Source organism: Gobius niger (assembly GCF_951799975.1).
Source record: "Gobius niger genome assembly, chromosome: 17".
Lineage (NCBI taxonomy): Eukaryota > Metazoa > Chordata > Actinopteri > Gobiiformes > Gobiidae > Gobius > Gobius niger.
In genome coordinates this window covers 15,952,035-15,970,162 of record NC_136868.1, presented here as the reverse complement: position 1 = coordinate 15,970,162, position 18,128 = coordinate 15,952,035, and the positions used below count along the sequence as shown (strand labels likewise).

General features: G+C 41.2%; 1 protein-coding gene across 2 annotated transcripts; it reads right to left on the bottom strand.

The window, feature by feature from the left end:
- Positions 1-1,455: 1,455 nt before the first annotated feature.
- On the bottom strand, positions 1,456-9,020 carry LOC306977058 (trypsin-like). 2 transcript variants are annotated; one of them, XM_079575225.1, is made up of 5 exons: positions 8,930-9,020; positions 8,715-8,865; positions 7,525-7,651; positions 3,885-4,139; positions 1,456-1,688 (listed from the first exon to the last, which is right to left on the bottom strand). In XM_079575225.1, the coding sequence occupies exons 1-5, from the start codon at positions 8,985-8,987 to the stop codon at positions 1,509-1,511; spliced, it is 771 nt and encodes a 256-aa protein (XP_079431351.1). In that variant the 5' UTR covers positions 8,988-9,020; the 3' UTR covers positions 1,456-1,508. The 2 variants fall into 2 exon arrangements, with proteins under 2 accessions (XP_079431351.1, XP_079431352.1); XM_079575226.1 differs by lacking the exon at positions 1,456-1,688 and adding an exon at positions 3,474-3,801.
- Between the last annotated feature and the right edge of the window lie 9,108 nt (positions 9,021-18,128).

Sequence of the window (18,128 nt, the reverse complement as noted above, 5' to 3'; positions counted from 1 at the left end):
ATGATATTTGGTAACTATTTACACATAAGTCACTGCTTCATGTTGAGACTGTGTATAATGCACTAAAGGATTCATTCTTTTCATTCTTTACAGTACAAGACCATATTATAAACCACTGGGGTGAGTTTCTTGATTCAAAGTGTCTGTGACATTTTTTTTTTTACATTGAATGGTCTGAGATGTGTTGTAGATGAAAGATCAAAATGCAGAAAGTCCCCTGAGCATGAACTGACCAAGTCTACTTTTGACCTTGTTATTAAGAAGCTTTAAGTATAAATCCTTGTTGTCTATATCTTTGCTACTTTCATTGCCTTCATAGTGAATCTATAAAGTCTTTTTTCAAGACACACATTGTGTTGTGTTTTTTTTACATGTACACCTGTTTCGTTTGTGTGTTTGTGTTTCAACACATCATGGACATTCAGATCAGAAGTCAACAGCGTCTGTCAATGATCCAGAAACTAAAAGGGCTTTTTCGTCATCCATTCTCTGCTGCTACTGTTAAATCAACCCATTATTCAACCTGTCATATTGTTCTGTTCCACCTTTAATCTGTTAACTGTCAAAACACAACTAAACTCACCACGGTAACAAACACAAGCCAAAATGATCTGAACAACCGGGCCATTGGATGCATTGCACTCTCCATGGAACAGGATGGAACAGGAACGCGCACACCCCTTGTATTTACAGGACACCTCCCCCTCTGCCCTCAGGACGCTCCAAACTCATAAGTATGGAGTGAATGAATAGTGCAATGTAAAGCGTCTTTTAGTGTCCAGAAAAGCGCTATATAAAACTGATGCATTATTATTATTATTATTATTATTATTATTATTATTATTATTATTATTATTATTATTATTATTATTATTATTATTATTATTATTATTATTATTATTATTATTATTATTAAATGCAGGAAGGCTCGTTTTAAAAGAAGCCTGATCCCATCAGCCATCACATTTCCAACCAACTGGCCCCGCTGAGTGTACCCCTTACTGTTTGTTCTCTGTTGTTCTGTCTTTATTGTCAAACATGCACTGTGTACGTGAAAAAGAATATCCCCCAGAGGCCAATAAAGTCTAAAGCCTTCAAAGTCTGTATTAGTCAGCAAGACTGTATTTTCGGATTCTGTTTGGCAGTACTTTTAAATGTACTTTTAAATGTACTTTTAAATGCACTGTACTGAACCTTCTTCAATGACGGTTCTTCACTGAACGACGGAGCCTACACAGACATCGCACTGTAACAATGAATGAAGAAATAGATGGATTCAGACTCTGGTTTGATGCAGCACCATACTTTTGCCTCATCACACGGTCATCAGTACAGCTATTCTCCATATATACTCTATGTATAGACTTCAGAAAAAGTACCATGTCCTTAATACTTTTGTTATTAAATGCACAACACATGCGTACATTAACCTTTTTTTTTATTATTTTGCTTTGCAATAGCGATAGAAGACAAGAAAGGAGTACATTCACCATTCGAAAAGCCACTTTTTAGCAGTCCCCTTTGGCTAAGACTTCGTTGATCCAGGGGCGGAACTTGGAAATGTCGGTGTAGATGTTTGGGAAATCATTTCCTTTATTATTTTTGCTATAATCACAATCTCCCTTTTGATTGAAGGACACAATGCCAACTGCTACGTTCTTGCACACCAGGGGACCTCCCGAGTCGCACTAGAAGCACAAGACAGTGTTTATTTTGGACATTTTGAGAGTAATTTACATTTTGTTCATAAGTACCTGGCAGAATCCGTTGTTGGTGCCCATTCCACCAGCACAGATGGTATTGTGAGGAAGGTGACGGCCCCATTTCTTTCTGCACACTTTCTGGTCGACAATTTGGACATTGACTTCTCGAAGGTCATTGACGGTCTCCCTGTTGAAACTCTGGCTGGTATATCCCCATCCCGCAACCTTGCAGTATGAGCCAGAGACTTGACCAAGATCTACAGTTTGGACTGTGGAACCCTGAGCTTTTCTGGATAGCTGTTGAAATATTTAGGATTTTTTTTTATTGACAGTACTTTTGATAAATTTTTATTCAATTAACTTGTTAGTCACCATTTTTGTTACGCTCAATTACTCAATTTGTTGATTCAGTATTGTCTTTATCCTGTTCATTTATTTGTTTGTCTATTTATTTATTTATTGCCGTTGTGTTTATTTTTTGTGTTACCCACCTTCAGAAGCATGATGTCATTCCCTTGGGTGTGTTTCTCATAGTCAGGATGTATGCACTTTTTCACATCATATCTCATGTCATTGGATGCAGAGGAAAGATGGTATGTGCCGAGCACCACACTGTTCACTCTTGAAAGAAATCATACATTGTACATCAATAATAATACATTTTACTAGAATTGATAAATTGTCCATTTGTCACAAAAACAGACAGCTTACTTCTGGCAGTGAGCGGCAGTTAGCACAAAGTCTTGGGTGATCAGAAAACCTCCACACATGTGCGCTCCATCGGTCTGCAGTGATGCCATAAACTGCATTGAGTTGTCAGAAACCTCATGCCCATTTATAATATTGGCTCCAAGTGCTGAATGAGCAAGAAAACATGGTTCATTTGTTATCAACATTTTCTTTTTCTACTAAATTAGTATGCTGTCTTACCATTCTGGAACACACTTCCCAGAAGCAGGAAGAGTTGAAGCTTGTGACGAGGATACATGTCGATAGAGTGGGCTGTTTTGACTGGCACTTATATACCCATCAATAGAGGCGTGGGTCAAGACAGATTTTTATCTGAGGTGGAGCACATGCTGTAATTTCAGAAACCCACTGTGATTCTGACTACGTTTGTTTTTCATTATGGCTTTGATAAAGTATTGCAATAAATTAAAGTGCAATTTCTGCATCTCGGCAAGTAATTCTTTCTATTTTCATATCTCTGTGCACATACCGACCAAGTGTTTCAGTGCTTTTCCCGTCCCTCTGTCTTTTCTGTAATTTTTCCAAATAAATGCACAGACAGAAGCTCGTATCAGCTATAACTGACTTGCTCGACACTAATGTGCTCTGCTCTTAGTCAGAGAATCCCGCCCTTTGTCATTGAAGTCTCCTCAGACAGCCCCCTCTCCCTCCAGTATAAACCCACACGGCCACAAATGTACTTTCAAATACTTTCAAATTGCAAATAAGCCTCTATTTTAGACAAATCAAAAGAAATCAGAGTTTTCTGCACTTGCAATCCTTTTTCAATAATCGGTGTTGAATTGCAACTATTTAACCTCTTAACCCCCACCTAAACTGAGCACATTTACTTCAGTTTCGCTTTACCCAAATCTAAAAGCTTCTTGAAAAAGCAACAAAAATGAGGAACAACAAAGGAACAACAAACACATGCCGGAAAAGCAACAAAAACAAAATAGAAAAGTGGTAAAAAACTTTTAAAAAATGTGACAAAACCGCATTATTATTATCATCAGTCAAGGCAAGGTAACTTTATTTATACCGCGTATTTCATACACAAGGCCACTCAATGCGCCTATACACATTGTATAGTTATATCTTCATGGATACAGGCTATTTTTGCTTTATACTGACTACATTATAATAACTAGATTGCAACATTTGCGATTAGCTAAACGTGATCATTCAATAGCGATTATTCTTGCACTCAGCAGTCGTTCGTTGCGAGGGCATTTGTGATCCAGGGGAGGAACTTGTTCAGGCCGGTGTAAACATTGGGGAAAGTAGGATAGTCACAGATGTTCAAGTAATTGAAAGACACAATTCCCACTGCTGTTCCGTTGCACACCAGCGGCCCACCAGAGTCTCCCTGTTGGAAAAACACAAGACAAGGCACTGGATTTACAAACAATGCATACATGTCTGGAGACTGAGCTGCGTTTAAATGCATACCTGGCAGAATCCTTTGTCTGTCCCGTACCCCCCTGCGCAGATGACATCTTCAGGTAGCTTCACGTCAAATTTACCCCATTCGTTTGAGCATATTTTGTGATCTATGATGGACACGTCCACCATACGGAGGTGCCTTGACCCAGAGCCTTTAGTTTGGGTCGAGCCCCAGCCCGCAAGTCTGCACTGTGTGTTTGCAGACACCCTCATCCCCGGCTTAGGCAACAGCACCGGCTGGAGCGAGCAGGGTCTGGAAAGCTGCACAAAAGTATAAACTGTAAAGCTGCGGGGTTTGATGCCATTTTTTTCGGAGACTATAATTTAGTGTGTGATTCACTGTTTTTAGCCTCTTAACCCCCACCAGAACCAAGCACATTTTCACCAGTTCAGTTTTACCTAAAACTAAAAGCTTCTTGACTGGAGCTTACAACCTATAAATCCCTTACAGCCATGTGACTTTTGTTGTTATGACGGCCATTTTGAATACTGAAGTAGAATTATGCAGTACTACAACATGTAACAGTATCTCTACTCAGGATGAAAATGAAAGACAACTGATTGACAGTGGCATTTCTATGAATCGATCGGTAAATCGAGAGCTTTGACCCCCAACTCAGCTCCCTCTTCACCACAACAGTCCGATACAGCAACCGCAGCACTGCTGACGCCGCACTGATCCGTCTATCGATCTCACGCTCCATCCACCTCTCACTCATGAAGAAGACCCCGAGATACTTGAACTCCTCCACTTGAGGCAAGGACTCCCCACCGACCTAAAGAGGGGAAGCCACCTTTTTCTGGTGGAGAACCATGGCCTCGGATATGGAGGTGCTGATCCTCATCCCGGCCACTACACACTCGGCTGCAAACCTCCCCAGAGCGTGCTGACGGTCCTGTTTGTTGAAGCCAACAGAACAACATCAGAGATGAGATCCTGAGGTTCCCAAACAGGATGCCCTCCAGCCCCTGGCTGCGCCTAGAAATTCTGTCCGTGAACAGAACTGGTGACAAAGGACAGCCCTGGTGGAGACCAACATGCACCAGGAACAGGTCTAACTTACTGCGGACAGCCCTTAGCAGAGGGCCCCGGACCCCATACTCCCGGAGCACCCCCCACAGGGCACCACGAGGGACACGGTCAAACGCTTTCTCCAGATCCACAACACACATGTGGACTGGTTGGTTGAAATCCCACGAACCCTCGAGCACTCCACGGAGGGTATAGAGCTGGTCCAGCTCGGGCGGTCACAGAGGCAAAAACTCGGGTCTGGGAGGAGTTCGGAGAAGCCATGGAGGAGAAGCCATGCAGTGTGTCAGGACCAGGACGAAAACCACATTGTTCCTCCTGGATCCAAGGTTCGACTATCAGCCAGATCCTCCTCTCCAGCACCCTGGAGTAGACCTTACCGGGGAGGAGTGTGATCCCTCTGTAATTGGAGCACACCCTCCGTTCCCCCTTAAAGAGAGGGACCACCACCCCGGCCTGCCAATCCAGGGGCACTGTCCCCGACCGCCACGCGATGTTGCAGAGACGTATCAACCAAGACAGTCCTACAACATCCAGAGACTTAAGGTACTCAGGACGAATCTCATCCACCCCCGGAGCCTTGCCACCGAGGAGCTTTCTAACCACCACAGTGACTTCAGCTTGGGTGATGGGCGAGCCCCCCTCCGAGTCCCCAGCCTCTGCTTCCTCATCAGAAGACTTGATGGTGGGATGGAGGAGATCCTCGAAGTACTCCTTCCACCGCCCGACAACATCCCCAGTCAAGGTCAGCAGCTCCCCACCCGCACTGTAAACAGTGCTTCCCCCTCCTGAGGCACTGGATGGTTTGCCAGAATCACTTCGAGGCCGACCGATAGTCCTCCTCCATGGCTTCTCCGAACTCCTCCCAGACCCGAGTTTTTGCCTCTGTGACCGCCCGAGCTGCAGCACGGTACCTGGCGGTACCTCTCAGCTGCCTCCGGAGTCCCACAAGCCAACAAGGCCAGATAACTTCTTCTTCAGCTTGACGGCACCCCTTACTTCCGGGCGCCACCACCGGGTTCGGGGATTGCCGCCGCGAAAGGCACCAGAGACCTTACGGCCACAACTACGAGCAGCCGCATCGACAATGGAGGAGGAGAACATGGTCCACTCGGACTCAATGTCCCCGACCCCCCTCGGAATCTGGGTGAAGCTCTTCCGGACTCCAAACTCCAAACATCTAGCCTTGGTCAGGGAGGTCAGAGCTGAGCTGTTGCTGTAGTATTTCCTCAGTGTTGAGCCACAGAAGTGTTTATTATGTTGAAGCCACTGACAGTGGGTTGATCACAGTTGCTAAACGGTAGCATGCTAATGTCATGAGCAGCTTAAACACTGACCCAGACTGAGACTGTTGACATGACAAACTGTAAAAATCACAGAGAAAAGTTTTCTGTTTCCTCTTTCATGTGTTAATTTCTGAGGAGTGAAGCAGATCTTTATTAAATCCTGCTGTAGCTCGACAGACAACGCAGCTACATCTGTGCCACATTTGCTGGTTATATCACATAAACGTGCGTCTCTGGGGCCGTGCTTAACTGTTATCTTCTTGAGCAATGAAAATGACTACATAAAAATGCCACTGTCACTCAGTTGTCTTTCATTTTCAACCCGAGTAGAGATATTATTACTTGTTGTAGTACTGCCTAATTCTACTTTGGTATTCAAAATGGCATCCGGAACTAGGCGTGATGTCATTGGGAACGCATATATAGGCATAGTGTAGCGCCTCATTTGAAAGCGAAGACCCACAAAACTGATCGTAACTTTATGTTGTGTTGTTCTTTTTTTTTTCTTTTATCACTTTTTAGCCCTTAGCACTTTTGTCGCTCTTTTATTGCTTTCTTGCTGTATTTTCATTCTAGGTTTTGATGCTGTTTTCGTTACATTTTTGACACTTTTTAGTGTCTCCAGAGAAAAACACTAAACGCTTTGAGTACCACAGGTCTACAACAGAACTATCAATATTGGGCTGAATCGTGACTAAAATGGGGTTAAACTAGGTCCATAATAACACGAAACCATGGCTAAAGTAGTTCTAAATAACAACTAATACTTGAAAAATGTCTAGAAGTGGAAAGGATTCTGGGTAGCACTTTATTTTACAGTACCTTTGATACAGTGTACCTAACTAAATTTAGTACAATGTAATGTGCTCTGTAACAATGTGTAATAACTTGTACTTATGGGTTAGATACACAATGGAATAATATGTATTTGTAGTTTGTAGGTACATAATGTAATAAGACATAACCTCCACCCCTAAGGGTCTCTATTACATTATGTACCTACAAAGTACTAACACAAGTTATTCCATTGTGTATCTAGCCCATAGGTACAAGTTGTTACACTTTGTTACGGAGCACATTACATTGTACTAAATTTAGTTAGGTACAATGTAAAAGGTACTGTAAATACTGGATACCATATTCTGTAACACTTGAAGTTACACTAACAAGAAAGAGAGAGAGTGCTGACAGTTGACATTATGCCAGTTCAGGTCCAATAATGAGCAAATTCAACCACTATTAAGGCTCTTGATGATAATGTTGATGATAGAGGTTGTATGAATGGAACCTGTTTTTTGTTGTGGTTGAGATGTTGAGATGTTGTGCTTACCTTGAGGAGCATTATGTCAGAGCTGAGGTCAAAAGCAGGCTGTCCTTTGCATTTCTTTATTCCGTATCTCATTGTATCATCAGCGTTGCTAAGATCGTGAGTGCCAAGGACCACACTTTGAGGACGGCTGTGTAAAATCAAACAGTAACTTAAAGGGACTAGATACACATTGGTCATTTTTATACTCACTACTGCCACCTCAGGTCTTTACGTGTAACTGTAGGTTCTATATTAAGCTTGTGCATGAAATGGAAATTTAGAAAATTGAAGCTCCAACCCTTGGAATTCATTGCACTAGTAGAGATTACTCTCCAGGTGTTTTTTGGATAACATTTACCCCTGCCTCATCGGCCTCGAAGCTTTGCCCGAGGGAACTCTGAGAGATGCTTTGTATTTGGGAGTGATTAAAGCAAATATGATTTGAAATGAAAAGAAATATAGAAAAGAAAGAATCCCCTCTGAAGAAGTCTTTGTAACAAATATATCAACAAAATAAAACCATAAATTTAAACCTGGCTCGATCCAATATTCAGATTTCATCGCTGAAAATATGGGGAATTTTAGACCTTTTTAGGCATAAAACGCCTTACTTTTTTATGAAAACATAAAATGTCAAAAAACTTGCAATACATTTTTTTTCACATACTCATGTCAGTGATCGACAGTAAAAGTTAAAAAAATGTATCTTTACATTCACCTGCCGTGTCTCGCCTAAACAAAATGTATTTTATTTCCAATACCTATTTTGTGTCAAATGTAAATGAATTGTATATACAATTTATATATTTTACCACGACATGGAACACAATTGGAGTCTTTTTAGTCTTTAGAAAACACACTTTTAGGTGGCAAACTTCAAGGTCAATGAGGCAGGGGTAAATGTTGTTGGAATTTAAAAATAAAAAACATCAGGAAAGTTTTTGTGACTAGTGGAACAAAATTCAGAGGTTGGAGCTTAAAAATAATTTACATGGGATTAAGGATCTAAATCTGGACTGAACTAAACTGTGAATAAAGTAGTTCTAGTCACAGGCTGACCTGAATGTGTCACTGGACGGCCCTCAATATAACCTTGTGGCTTTCTTTTTCTCGTTGAAGAGAAATGCGTGTGTGTGTTAGAGGATATTACTGTGCCCTGTTTTTGCTTGAAGCACATGATTACATGCTTTTGAATGCTTAGTAAAACTTACCCAAGTTGACAGTGGGCTGCAGTAATCACAAACCAGTCACTGATGAGGAAGCCTCCACAGAAGGGCTCCCCTGAGGCTGTCTGCACCGAGGCCATGTACGGCAGCATCCCATCTGGGACCCTCTCTCCATGTATGATCCTGGCTCCAAACACTAAAGACAAGTGCTCAGATATAACTTCCAAGGCAGATGTGGCCCACTTCATAGTTTACTTTACCTTTGTGCTGGTTTGAAGTGAGAATACAGAGCAGAAGGATTCTGAGGATTGTATGCATGTTGGAAACACCTTAGAAATAACTGCTTAACCTTTATCAAAGCAAATGCAGCAGCCTCTTCAGTGATAACTATCAGTGGTGCAGTATTAGCAAACAGGATGTTTCTCAAGTTGACTCTGAGAGGATTGATAGGGAGTGTAATGTTTTCTTTTCAACAAAGGATAATGCATCTAGCCCTATTGTTTTTGCCCTATTTCCATGTAATTCCCAGTCTTTTAAGTACTATGCTATTTCCTTATTACCTTGCTATGACTGTGCTGTAAAGCGGGTTGTGAGTTCTGTGGAAGTTTAAATCGTAACAAAAAAACCTCCCGGAGAGTAGCAGATCGTGTCCTGAGCCAGATTAAATAACAAGAGCAACAATCAGCAGTACACAGAATCAGACAGGCTTCTCTCAGAGCTCTTCCCATCTCTCTCACTATATCAAGAAAGTCACAGATATTTACAGAGAATGATATAGTTGTTCCAGGCCTTGTAGACAAAACAAATGTTTTTTGGTCTCATTCTTTCACATGCATTGCTGTCCTTGTCTCTCATAACAAATAGTATATTTATTTACTTATTGATTTGACAGGGACATGACACAACAAATGTGTTGCACAGACCAGAGATAGTTGGGGCATTGACATGACGAGCATATTTATATATACGCACACACACACGCACGCACACACACACACACACACACACACACACACACACACACACACACACACACACACACACACACACACACACACACACACACACACACACATATATATATATATATATATATATACACACACACACAAATAACACAAATATCTTTCAAATAAGCCATCATTTGTGAATATTAAAGAGGGGGTATTATGCTTTTTTCAATCACATAGCACCAGTCTATAGCACACTACAATGATGACGAAACCTTCTGTTGGTCTGTAAATGCAGTAAATTAGAATAAGTGCCTTGTATAAAATTGCTCTCTCAAAATGGCTGTAGCGAATGTCTTGAAATAGGCCTCTGTCTCTTTAAGAACCTCTGACCCTTTCCGACACGCCCCCTCCACACGCTGTCTGTGGCATCAGTGGGGAGGGGGTTCTGCTGAGGAGCAGTGGTTGGTTACTCGGCTGGTGACGAAAGCTCGGAGGCGTCTCCAGGAGGTGGGGGAGTTTTTATACTCAATAATACGTGAATGTGCCAAGGCAACACTTCAGGCATGTTTTTAATGAGGGAATGACATAATAACATGATGCAAAGCTTGAAAAAGTCGATTTTGCATAATACCCCCCCTTTAATAGTTTTAAAGCTAAAAACCTTTTTTCGACAATTTGTAATCTTAAAATGTCAGGGTGGCACAATCGTGACAACAGGGCTGTTATTTTGAAATAACTAGTATCAGCAAACAGGATATTACATCAGCCAGAAGAACAAGTAGTCTTTATGGCTGAGTGAAGAAGAAAATCTCTATCAAGAATTGGTAAAAAAAAATGTTCTCAAGCTTTTTTCCGGTCGGTGGGGAGTCCTTACCTCAAGTGGAGGAGTTCAAGTATCTCGGGGTCTTGTTCACGAGTGAGAGACGGATGGAGCGTGGGATCGACAGACGGATCGGTGCAGCGTCAGCAGTGATGCGGTCGCTGTATCGGACTCCTTGAGGTGAAGAGGGAGCTGAGTCGGGGGTCAAAGCTCTCGATTTACCGATCGATCTACGTTCCCACCCTCATATGGTCATGAGATTTGGGTAATGACCGAAAGGACAAGATCGCAGATACAAGCGACAGAAATGAGCTTCCTTCGCAGGGTGGCTGGGCGGCGCACCCTCGGGTGAGGAGCTACCTGGGAGGAGCTCGGAGTAGAGTCGCTGCTCCTTCGCGTAGAAAGAAGCTGAGGTGGCTAGGACATCTGTTTCGGATGCCTCCTGGTTGCCTCCAGGTGTTCCAGGCATGTCCTCTTGGGACAAGGCCTCGTGGAAGGCCCAGGACACGCTGGTGGGACTATGTCTCTGGGCTGGCCTGGTGTCGCCTTGGGGTCCCCCCAGAACAACTGGAGGAGGTGTGCGTGGATCGGGAAGTTTGGGCATCTCTGCTGAGACTGCTGCCTCTGAGACCCGGCCCCGGATAAAGCGGAAGAAAATGGATGGATGGTGCTTTTTTCCGACTCATAGGTAAACTGTGACACTTTCAGTGTCAGGTGGTACAACCTAAAAGTAAAAAACAAATGCATGCCCATGCTTACAAATGCTAAAGCTAATGTAAGAGTCCACATAAAAGCCAATTTAATTTGAAATTAGTTGCTAATGTCAGGTGGTGCAACCAGACATTCTGGTGGTGCAACTGCAAAAAAAAAGTCAAATTACCATCTAAAAATTATAGGGATGCACTGATCCTGTACTGGTATAAATGATCAGAATCAATACTAGAAATAAAAGATCAGACGCCAGTTCAAAATATCCGATACTGAGCCGATAACTGTTTTGGGCTGACACCAAGCACCAAGCATCAGCCTGTTACAAATTACTGATGGACTGTTCAGAGAAGAAAGGCTGTTTTAAGATATACTTGTATATTTGTACAAAGATTTGACTTTGTACAAATTATTGGAAATTATTTACATTTTAGAAAAATCTCGGTTGCACCACCTGACATTTTTTTATGCAGAGAACCTAAAATCTGCAATCTAATCAATTCCTTAACGTCTTAACCTCTACCTGAACAAGCAGATTTTCTCCAGTTTGCTTTACCCAAATCTAAAAGCTTCTTGAAAAAAAGTGTCAAAATAGCGACAAAAACGATGATGAAAAAGCAACAAAAACGTGACAAAAAAAAGCCAAAAACTCAACAAAGAAGTGATAAAAAAGTGACGATAATATAATATAGCAAGTAAATGTGACCAAAACAAAACTATGAAAACATGACTAAAATGTGACAAAAAACGCAGTGACAAAAAAGTTCCGATCAGTTTTGTAGGTCTTAGCTTTCAAATGAGGCTTTACACTGGCATGTAGGCTGTGAGTTCAATTTGGGTAAAACCAAAATGCGCTCAGTTAAGGCGAAGGGGTAAGACGTTAAACAGGGGAACAAGCAGCACAAATGAACGTTTTTTGCACCAATTCTCAGGCAAATTACTAATTTGGTGTATACAATGGCTCGCTTTGTTTAAATATGGCACAAAGCTTAATTTGTCATTTTTTAAAGGATCAAAAATGGATTATTTCAAATTAGAATGTGCGTCTCTCAGCGATGACTTAATATGTGTTGTATTATGTATAAGTTGTCAGGTAAAAGGTCCATGCTTGCTCTGTTGTAAAGTTGTCAAGCAATTCTCACATTTGTGCAACATTATAGTTGTTTGCCCTTTATTCTCATCCATGTAACGATGAACCCGAGAAACCACAGCATTCAGCGCAGTTTCCAGTTTCTCATTTCCTTTTACTGTAGCTGATCTGATTCATAATTGACGTTTACCTCTTTTTATGAATTGCTTGAGCTGTCTCGTTTTGAATACAGAAGGTCTTTTGGGAGGAATCTGAACGGTCTCCCCATGTCTGAGTGGATTTGCAATGGAAAAGTCATATCAAAGGAAGGATTGTGATATGTGTCATGCTTTGCAAAGTATTCTTGCCTACAGCTACTGAGTATGCAACTCAAATAAAGAACATACTGCTGCAAGGAATGTGTTAACTTTCAGCATGACAGCTTAGATCTAAAGCAACTTATCTCTTTCTGAGAAAGACCTCGTGTGACTTTTCAAACTTGGTCCATTTCTAATCAGATAAGTCTGAGGTTTTGGTTCATCACAAATATCTTCTCTGGAGTGCTATCTAACTTTCCACTTTACAAGCTGTTTATCTTTGCAAGATAAACATTGCAAGATAAACATAATAGTTTTATGTAAGTGACAAAGCTGTCATTTTCCTTTATTTAATGTAAAAATAATCTTGCAAAAATGGCACATAATTGTCTTTATGAATTACTCAACTTGGATCTAATTTAATCATTTATTGCATCTTTATTTATAATTATGATTCATTTACAAAAGTAGTCAGTGTGAAATCTACCTTGAAGTGGCTTGAATGATTCTTTTAAATATTATTTTTTCTTTTTAAGTGATGGACCAGACTGTATAGCATGAACTGGGTGAAGGGAGGGGAGAGATATTCAGTAAACGGCCTTGGCCGGGACTAAGATGGACTTTGTGCCTTGTTATATGACATGATAACCTCTTGCCTGCGTCCAGATCTGTACGGATTTGTATGGGTCTGATTTTAGTTTAGTTTTCTTAATGCATTTTGAAACAGGTGGAAACATTAAGTTAGGTTATAGGCTGATCAAATGACACTGGACACCGGAGGAGTTGAAAAAAAGGCTCTGAAACTTTGCTCTGCCTGTTGACCACACGAGGGCGCCACCTGACCATTGTAAGCCCACGAAGCAACGTTAACTCCTGCCTGGATATGTAAAAGTCATGTTTTCAACCTCGCAAATTCTGAAACAAGCATGGAAATATCGTCGTGTGATGTGAACAAGATACCATTCATGTAGTTATCCTGTAGGTAGCTCTCCTTACAATGTACCATCTGTAGTCTTTCGTCCTAAAGTGCCAGGTTCTCCCTCTTTCCAGGAACGTCATCCCAGCTCCATGGCGGTGGTGAGGCTCACATGTCACTGTACAACCCAAAGTTTAAATCCAATAAAAACCCAATACTCTGTTTCCTTTCAAACACCTCCACAGCAAAGGAGAGTTTGTTTTGAGGAAGACCATCCGCTGGCTAATCTGTGCCGTGAAAAGTGCTGTGTTGAAGGAACAGGCCCGCGCGCGCAGTGACAGAACACAGGCGGCCTCTGGTTGTACTGGCATCAGCATTACTTCACTCAGAGGGACTTGAAAGTGCTCAATCTTTACATGGAGTTTGTCGGATTTTTCCAGGTACCAGCGGCCAAAGGCAACTGTAATGGTGTTTTTTTTTTTTTGTGGGAATAAGAATCAAATGAAAAAAAAAATGAAAAAAAAAAAGATCTAAAGGCGAATGTCTATGCTTTAAAAGTAATCTTAAGGTGAATTGGCTGATTCACTGTATGTTCTTTATTCATACAGGAACAGTGTACAATTTAACAGTGAAAAGAAAATATGTAGTGTACCAGGTTATTGCAAATATGCCAATTTCCTTCATCCTTGATGTTACCGTCTTTATATTGGACTGTGTGACACTACTGAACACTTAAACACGACTTTATCACTAAGATTAGAGTCATCAGCTTGATATCACAAAGAAAAGTTTTTGTGTAGATCTGAATTGTAATTGTTTCAGTTTTAGGTAACACTTTATTTGGCACTACCCTTGATACATTGTACCTGCCAAATTTAGTACAATGTAATGTGCTGTGCAATAGTGTGTAACTTGTACCTACATACACAAATAATATGTATGTGTAGTTTGGAGGTACATAATGTAACAAGTCAGAAGACTAACTCTAACCCTAACCTTAAGCCATAACCTTAAGGGTCTTATGTCTTATTACAAAAGGTACCTCCAAAGTAATACACATTATTCCATTGTGTATGTACTATAGGTACAAGTTAGTTCACATTGATACAATTCTGATTACATTGCACTAAATTTAGTTAGTGCATTGTAAAAAGGTAAAGTGTAAAAGTGCAAAAGAAAGTGTAACCCAGTTTTATTTAGGCCTATATCGCCAACTGAAATCGTATCATTTATTTTCTATTAGTAAATATTCTACACACTACAATAATAGACCTGCATTAAAGTTAGAATGTTTAAGTTATAAAAAATAAGAAAAAAATAAAACCTAAAATTTGAGACCCTATCAACAACTGCAGACCTATTGTTTTACTCATAATCACAGTTGTTTTTGCACATCCATAAAAGGTACAGCCTCTTTATGTGTGTCGATCAAACTAGACTAAACTAAATCCAACATAACAACACAGAAATAAATGAAAGGGTTTCACCCACTGTTCTCATATTCTGTTTTTGAGCATCACATTCTGTTTAGTACATTTATTAAGCTTTTTACACCAAGTAGGCCTACGACTTCATAAAATGTTTCACTTTCAAGATTTGACCAAGCCCAAACACAGACGAATGTGCCTAAGCTTGGACTAAATCATGTCAAAACCGGATCGTAAGTAAGTAAGTAAGTGCTTTATTTGTCATTGTTCAAGTGTACAATTAAATAGTGTTCACATGTCCTGTGCCGCTACAAATGAGCCAGGCTACCACTGTGGACCAGCCTAACCAGCAGGAGGTCGGGGAAACCGTTGCACCTGGAGGAACCCGGCTGGCTGCCTTCAGTGCTCCTCTGTTCCTCTGAAACGGGGTTCCTGGGTTTGTCCCTGTTTCAGAGCGTGGTGTCCTGCACTAGTCAGCTCCTCCTTCCTCTTCCTCCTGCACAGCTCCCTCGGCTCCACAACAGTCTTTCAACATCTTCTGGGAAGTGCTTAGCAGTTAATCTGTTTTATTCTCCTGTGAACGAACATTAGCCAGAATTATAGAAGGCATGTGTGGCTTAGCTCTGAGTCTCGTCCGGGTACCTCCTTGTTTGTCCCTTTTTTGTTTCCTGTAGCGCCTCTTGTGATGCCTCCACTGTGCTGCAGGTGTGTGGGGCTCTTGGTGCCTCTTCAGTGTCTCAGAAAAAGACATTTGTAAGTCTCAAATGTCTTTAGCTCATAAGCTAGCGTTTTGCTTTCTTCAGGACCATTATGGACTGTCTACAGTAAAAAAATAAAATAAATCACCAAACCCCACAAAAACACAGCAAAGACGTACAGAAGCATCAAGTAAACCAATGTGGAGCACATCAACCACAAATGCAGTTTGCAGAAAAAGCCAAAAATGCAGCTGTACCAAGAGAGAGGGAGGTTGCTGCCTCTTTACACGTCGTCAAGACTATATCAATCTGTATCCAATTCAAAAGCATTAATGAAGTTGTATCTGACTAAAATAAGGATCATTTTATTGTTATTCTTTGACGTGTCTGTTCAGTAACATGCACGGCCCCAATCAAATGAATAAAAGCTAAAAAAAAAATTTGTAAAAAAGATTAAAGAGAAGACCCTGACCACCACAGTGGCACCACAGTTTGAGAACGACTAGTTTAGTTAATTTGCCTTAAAAATGTAAAGAAAAAGTTTAAATGCAATTCTGTTGCTAACAACACAATAACTCATATACCCATGTTTCTCTGTTTCACTGGCCTTGTCCCCCAGGGGCTGGCACAGCTGCTGGCATCTTGGGAATGCCTGACACGAGGCAGGACGTCCTGGCTCCACATACCTGTGTTCTGTGGAGAAGTGTCCCGTGTGCCGCTCAGCATCTCCTCTCGTGTGGAGTGAGAGGATTTAGATGTGGACACTAATCCAGTCAGTGATGAGATGGGCCAGACTGATGACTGCAGTGAACTGCTAGACTTTCAGCGTGCCGTTCTTTGAGCGACACGCTTGACTTCAAAGGTTTGTTCAAAACAAAAAAATCTAAATTACAGATTAATTTACAGCTATACAATAAATTGTAGCATCTCTTAACACTCTTTACACCTATAATCTCTCATATCTTTAAGAGGGAGCTTTTTTTATTATTGATTTAGTTCTCATTAAAAAATAAAGTAAAAAAACATTTTATATAGACAGAACATTACAGGGTGAAGACTTGAACTAATAACGCTAAGCCTGGAAAACATCACCTTGTTTTATTCACTCACTCTCACTCACATGCTCAATAAAATAATTAAAATCAGCAATAAGCTTTTATTGCTGATTTTCATTATAAATAAATAGCCACTACCACTAGCCAGTACCATTTATGACACCGGAGAAAAGAAAAGGCACCCAGGTTTAAACAGACCCCTCACATGCCCTGCACTCTCACTACGCCCTGCTACCGTCAGGTTCAGATGCCTTCCCCTGGGGACAAAGAGGGCGACCTCCACTTTTCTCCCTACCTCGATCCGCCTGTTGAACAAATGAAGGACTGAGTGCTCCTCGGTTTTTAAAGGTACATAATGCAACTTTATTTGTGGATTAAAAAAGCTGATACTTATGTGTATTTGACCTTGGAGTGACCCAGTGGCTGTATGACTGATCACAGTGATCTCTAGGAGGATCCAGGATCAGTTGTTTGGAAGGTTTTCACGTCTGATGGACCCTCTCACCAGAAAACCTACAAAACAATGTAGAGACCACTGCAATTGAAAGAAAATGTGCCATGCTGACTACAATGTCAAATACGCACAAATATCAACTTCTTTTTTTCACAGAAAAAGTTGCATAATGCACCTTTAATGTATTTATTGTAACTTGTTGATTGTTGTGTATGTCTGCCAGTGAAGTTCCTATAACTGATACATTAAGTGAATTGTATTTGATTTTTGATAGTGTCAGGCGTTTGAAATCTTGAACATTGTTTACGATTAAGGCACTGGAAGCCAAGGCCGTGGGAACCCAGGGTGCTGAGGGCGCTGCAGCACCCAATAGTGGATAGTTTGCAGGCAATATTAATAAATAGGAAATATGCACAGAAAAGGCGTTTGTGGGGTACATCAGCACCCCTTAACTAAAATATCGTCCCACGTCTCTGCTGGAAACTGTTATGTCTTTTTGGATATCTTCTTCTTCTCTTTTATGTGTGCATTTTTGCCATGATTTTGCCTATAGACACAAGGCAATGTAATGTCTTATTTAGTTAAAGTTGTGTTAGGCATTTTCAGTTTACTTTACCATAGTGCCATTTCATCCGTTTTTAGACAGTACAGTACACTAATACTCGCATGTACATGTAAGTGCTCTCACCCCAACTCATCCTTCATCATCTGTTTAGCCCAGTTCATTCGACATTATAACTCAGGCTGTTTTTGTAACAAAACAAGGCCTAATCCTAAATTCGCAGAACTGTGAATGTGCCTCCAACAAATGGCAGACAAATGAGGAGGATTAGCAAAGGCCTGTGAAAGAGTGAAAGGTTTGCCATTGATCTACGGTGGTCCGGCTCCTTTTCACCCCACTGAGTAAGAGCACACAGGCCACTCCACAGCCCCCTAGGCCACCGCGGGACACACAACAGCCACAATTAGTCTCAGGACCTGTAATGGCAATTCAATAAGCGCTTTAAAATTGTGCCTTAGTCTGTCTGCCACCCCGCCGGCC

Bases quoted from the DNA above. Each gene is read 5' to 3' on its own strand.
- LOC306977058 (XM_079575225.1), bottom strand. From the start codon at position 8,987: ATGCATACAATCCTCAGAATCCTTCTGCTCTGTATTCTCACTTCAAAC. The intron at 8,866-8,929 runs GTAAAGTAAACT...ACTTGTCTTTAG, and splicing joins CACTTCAAACCAGCACAAAG to TGTTTGGAGCCAGGATCATA. The intron at 7,652-8,714 runs GTAAGTTTTACT...GATTTTACACAG, and splicing joins GCAGCCCACTGTCAACTTGG to CCGTCCTCAAAGTGTGGTCC.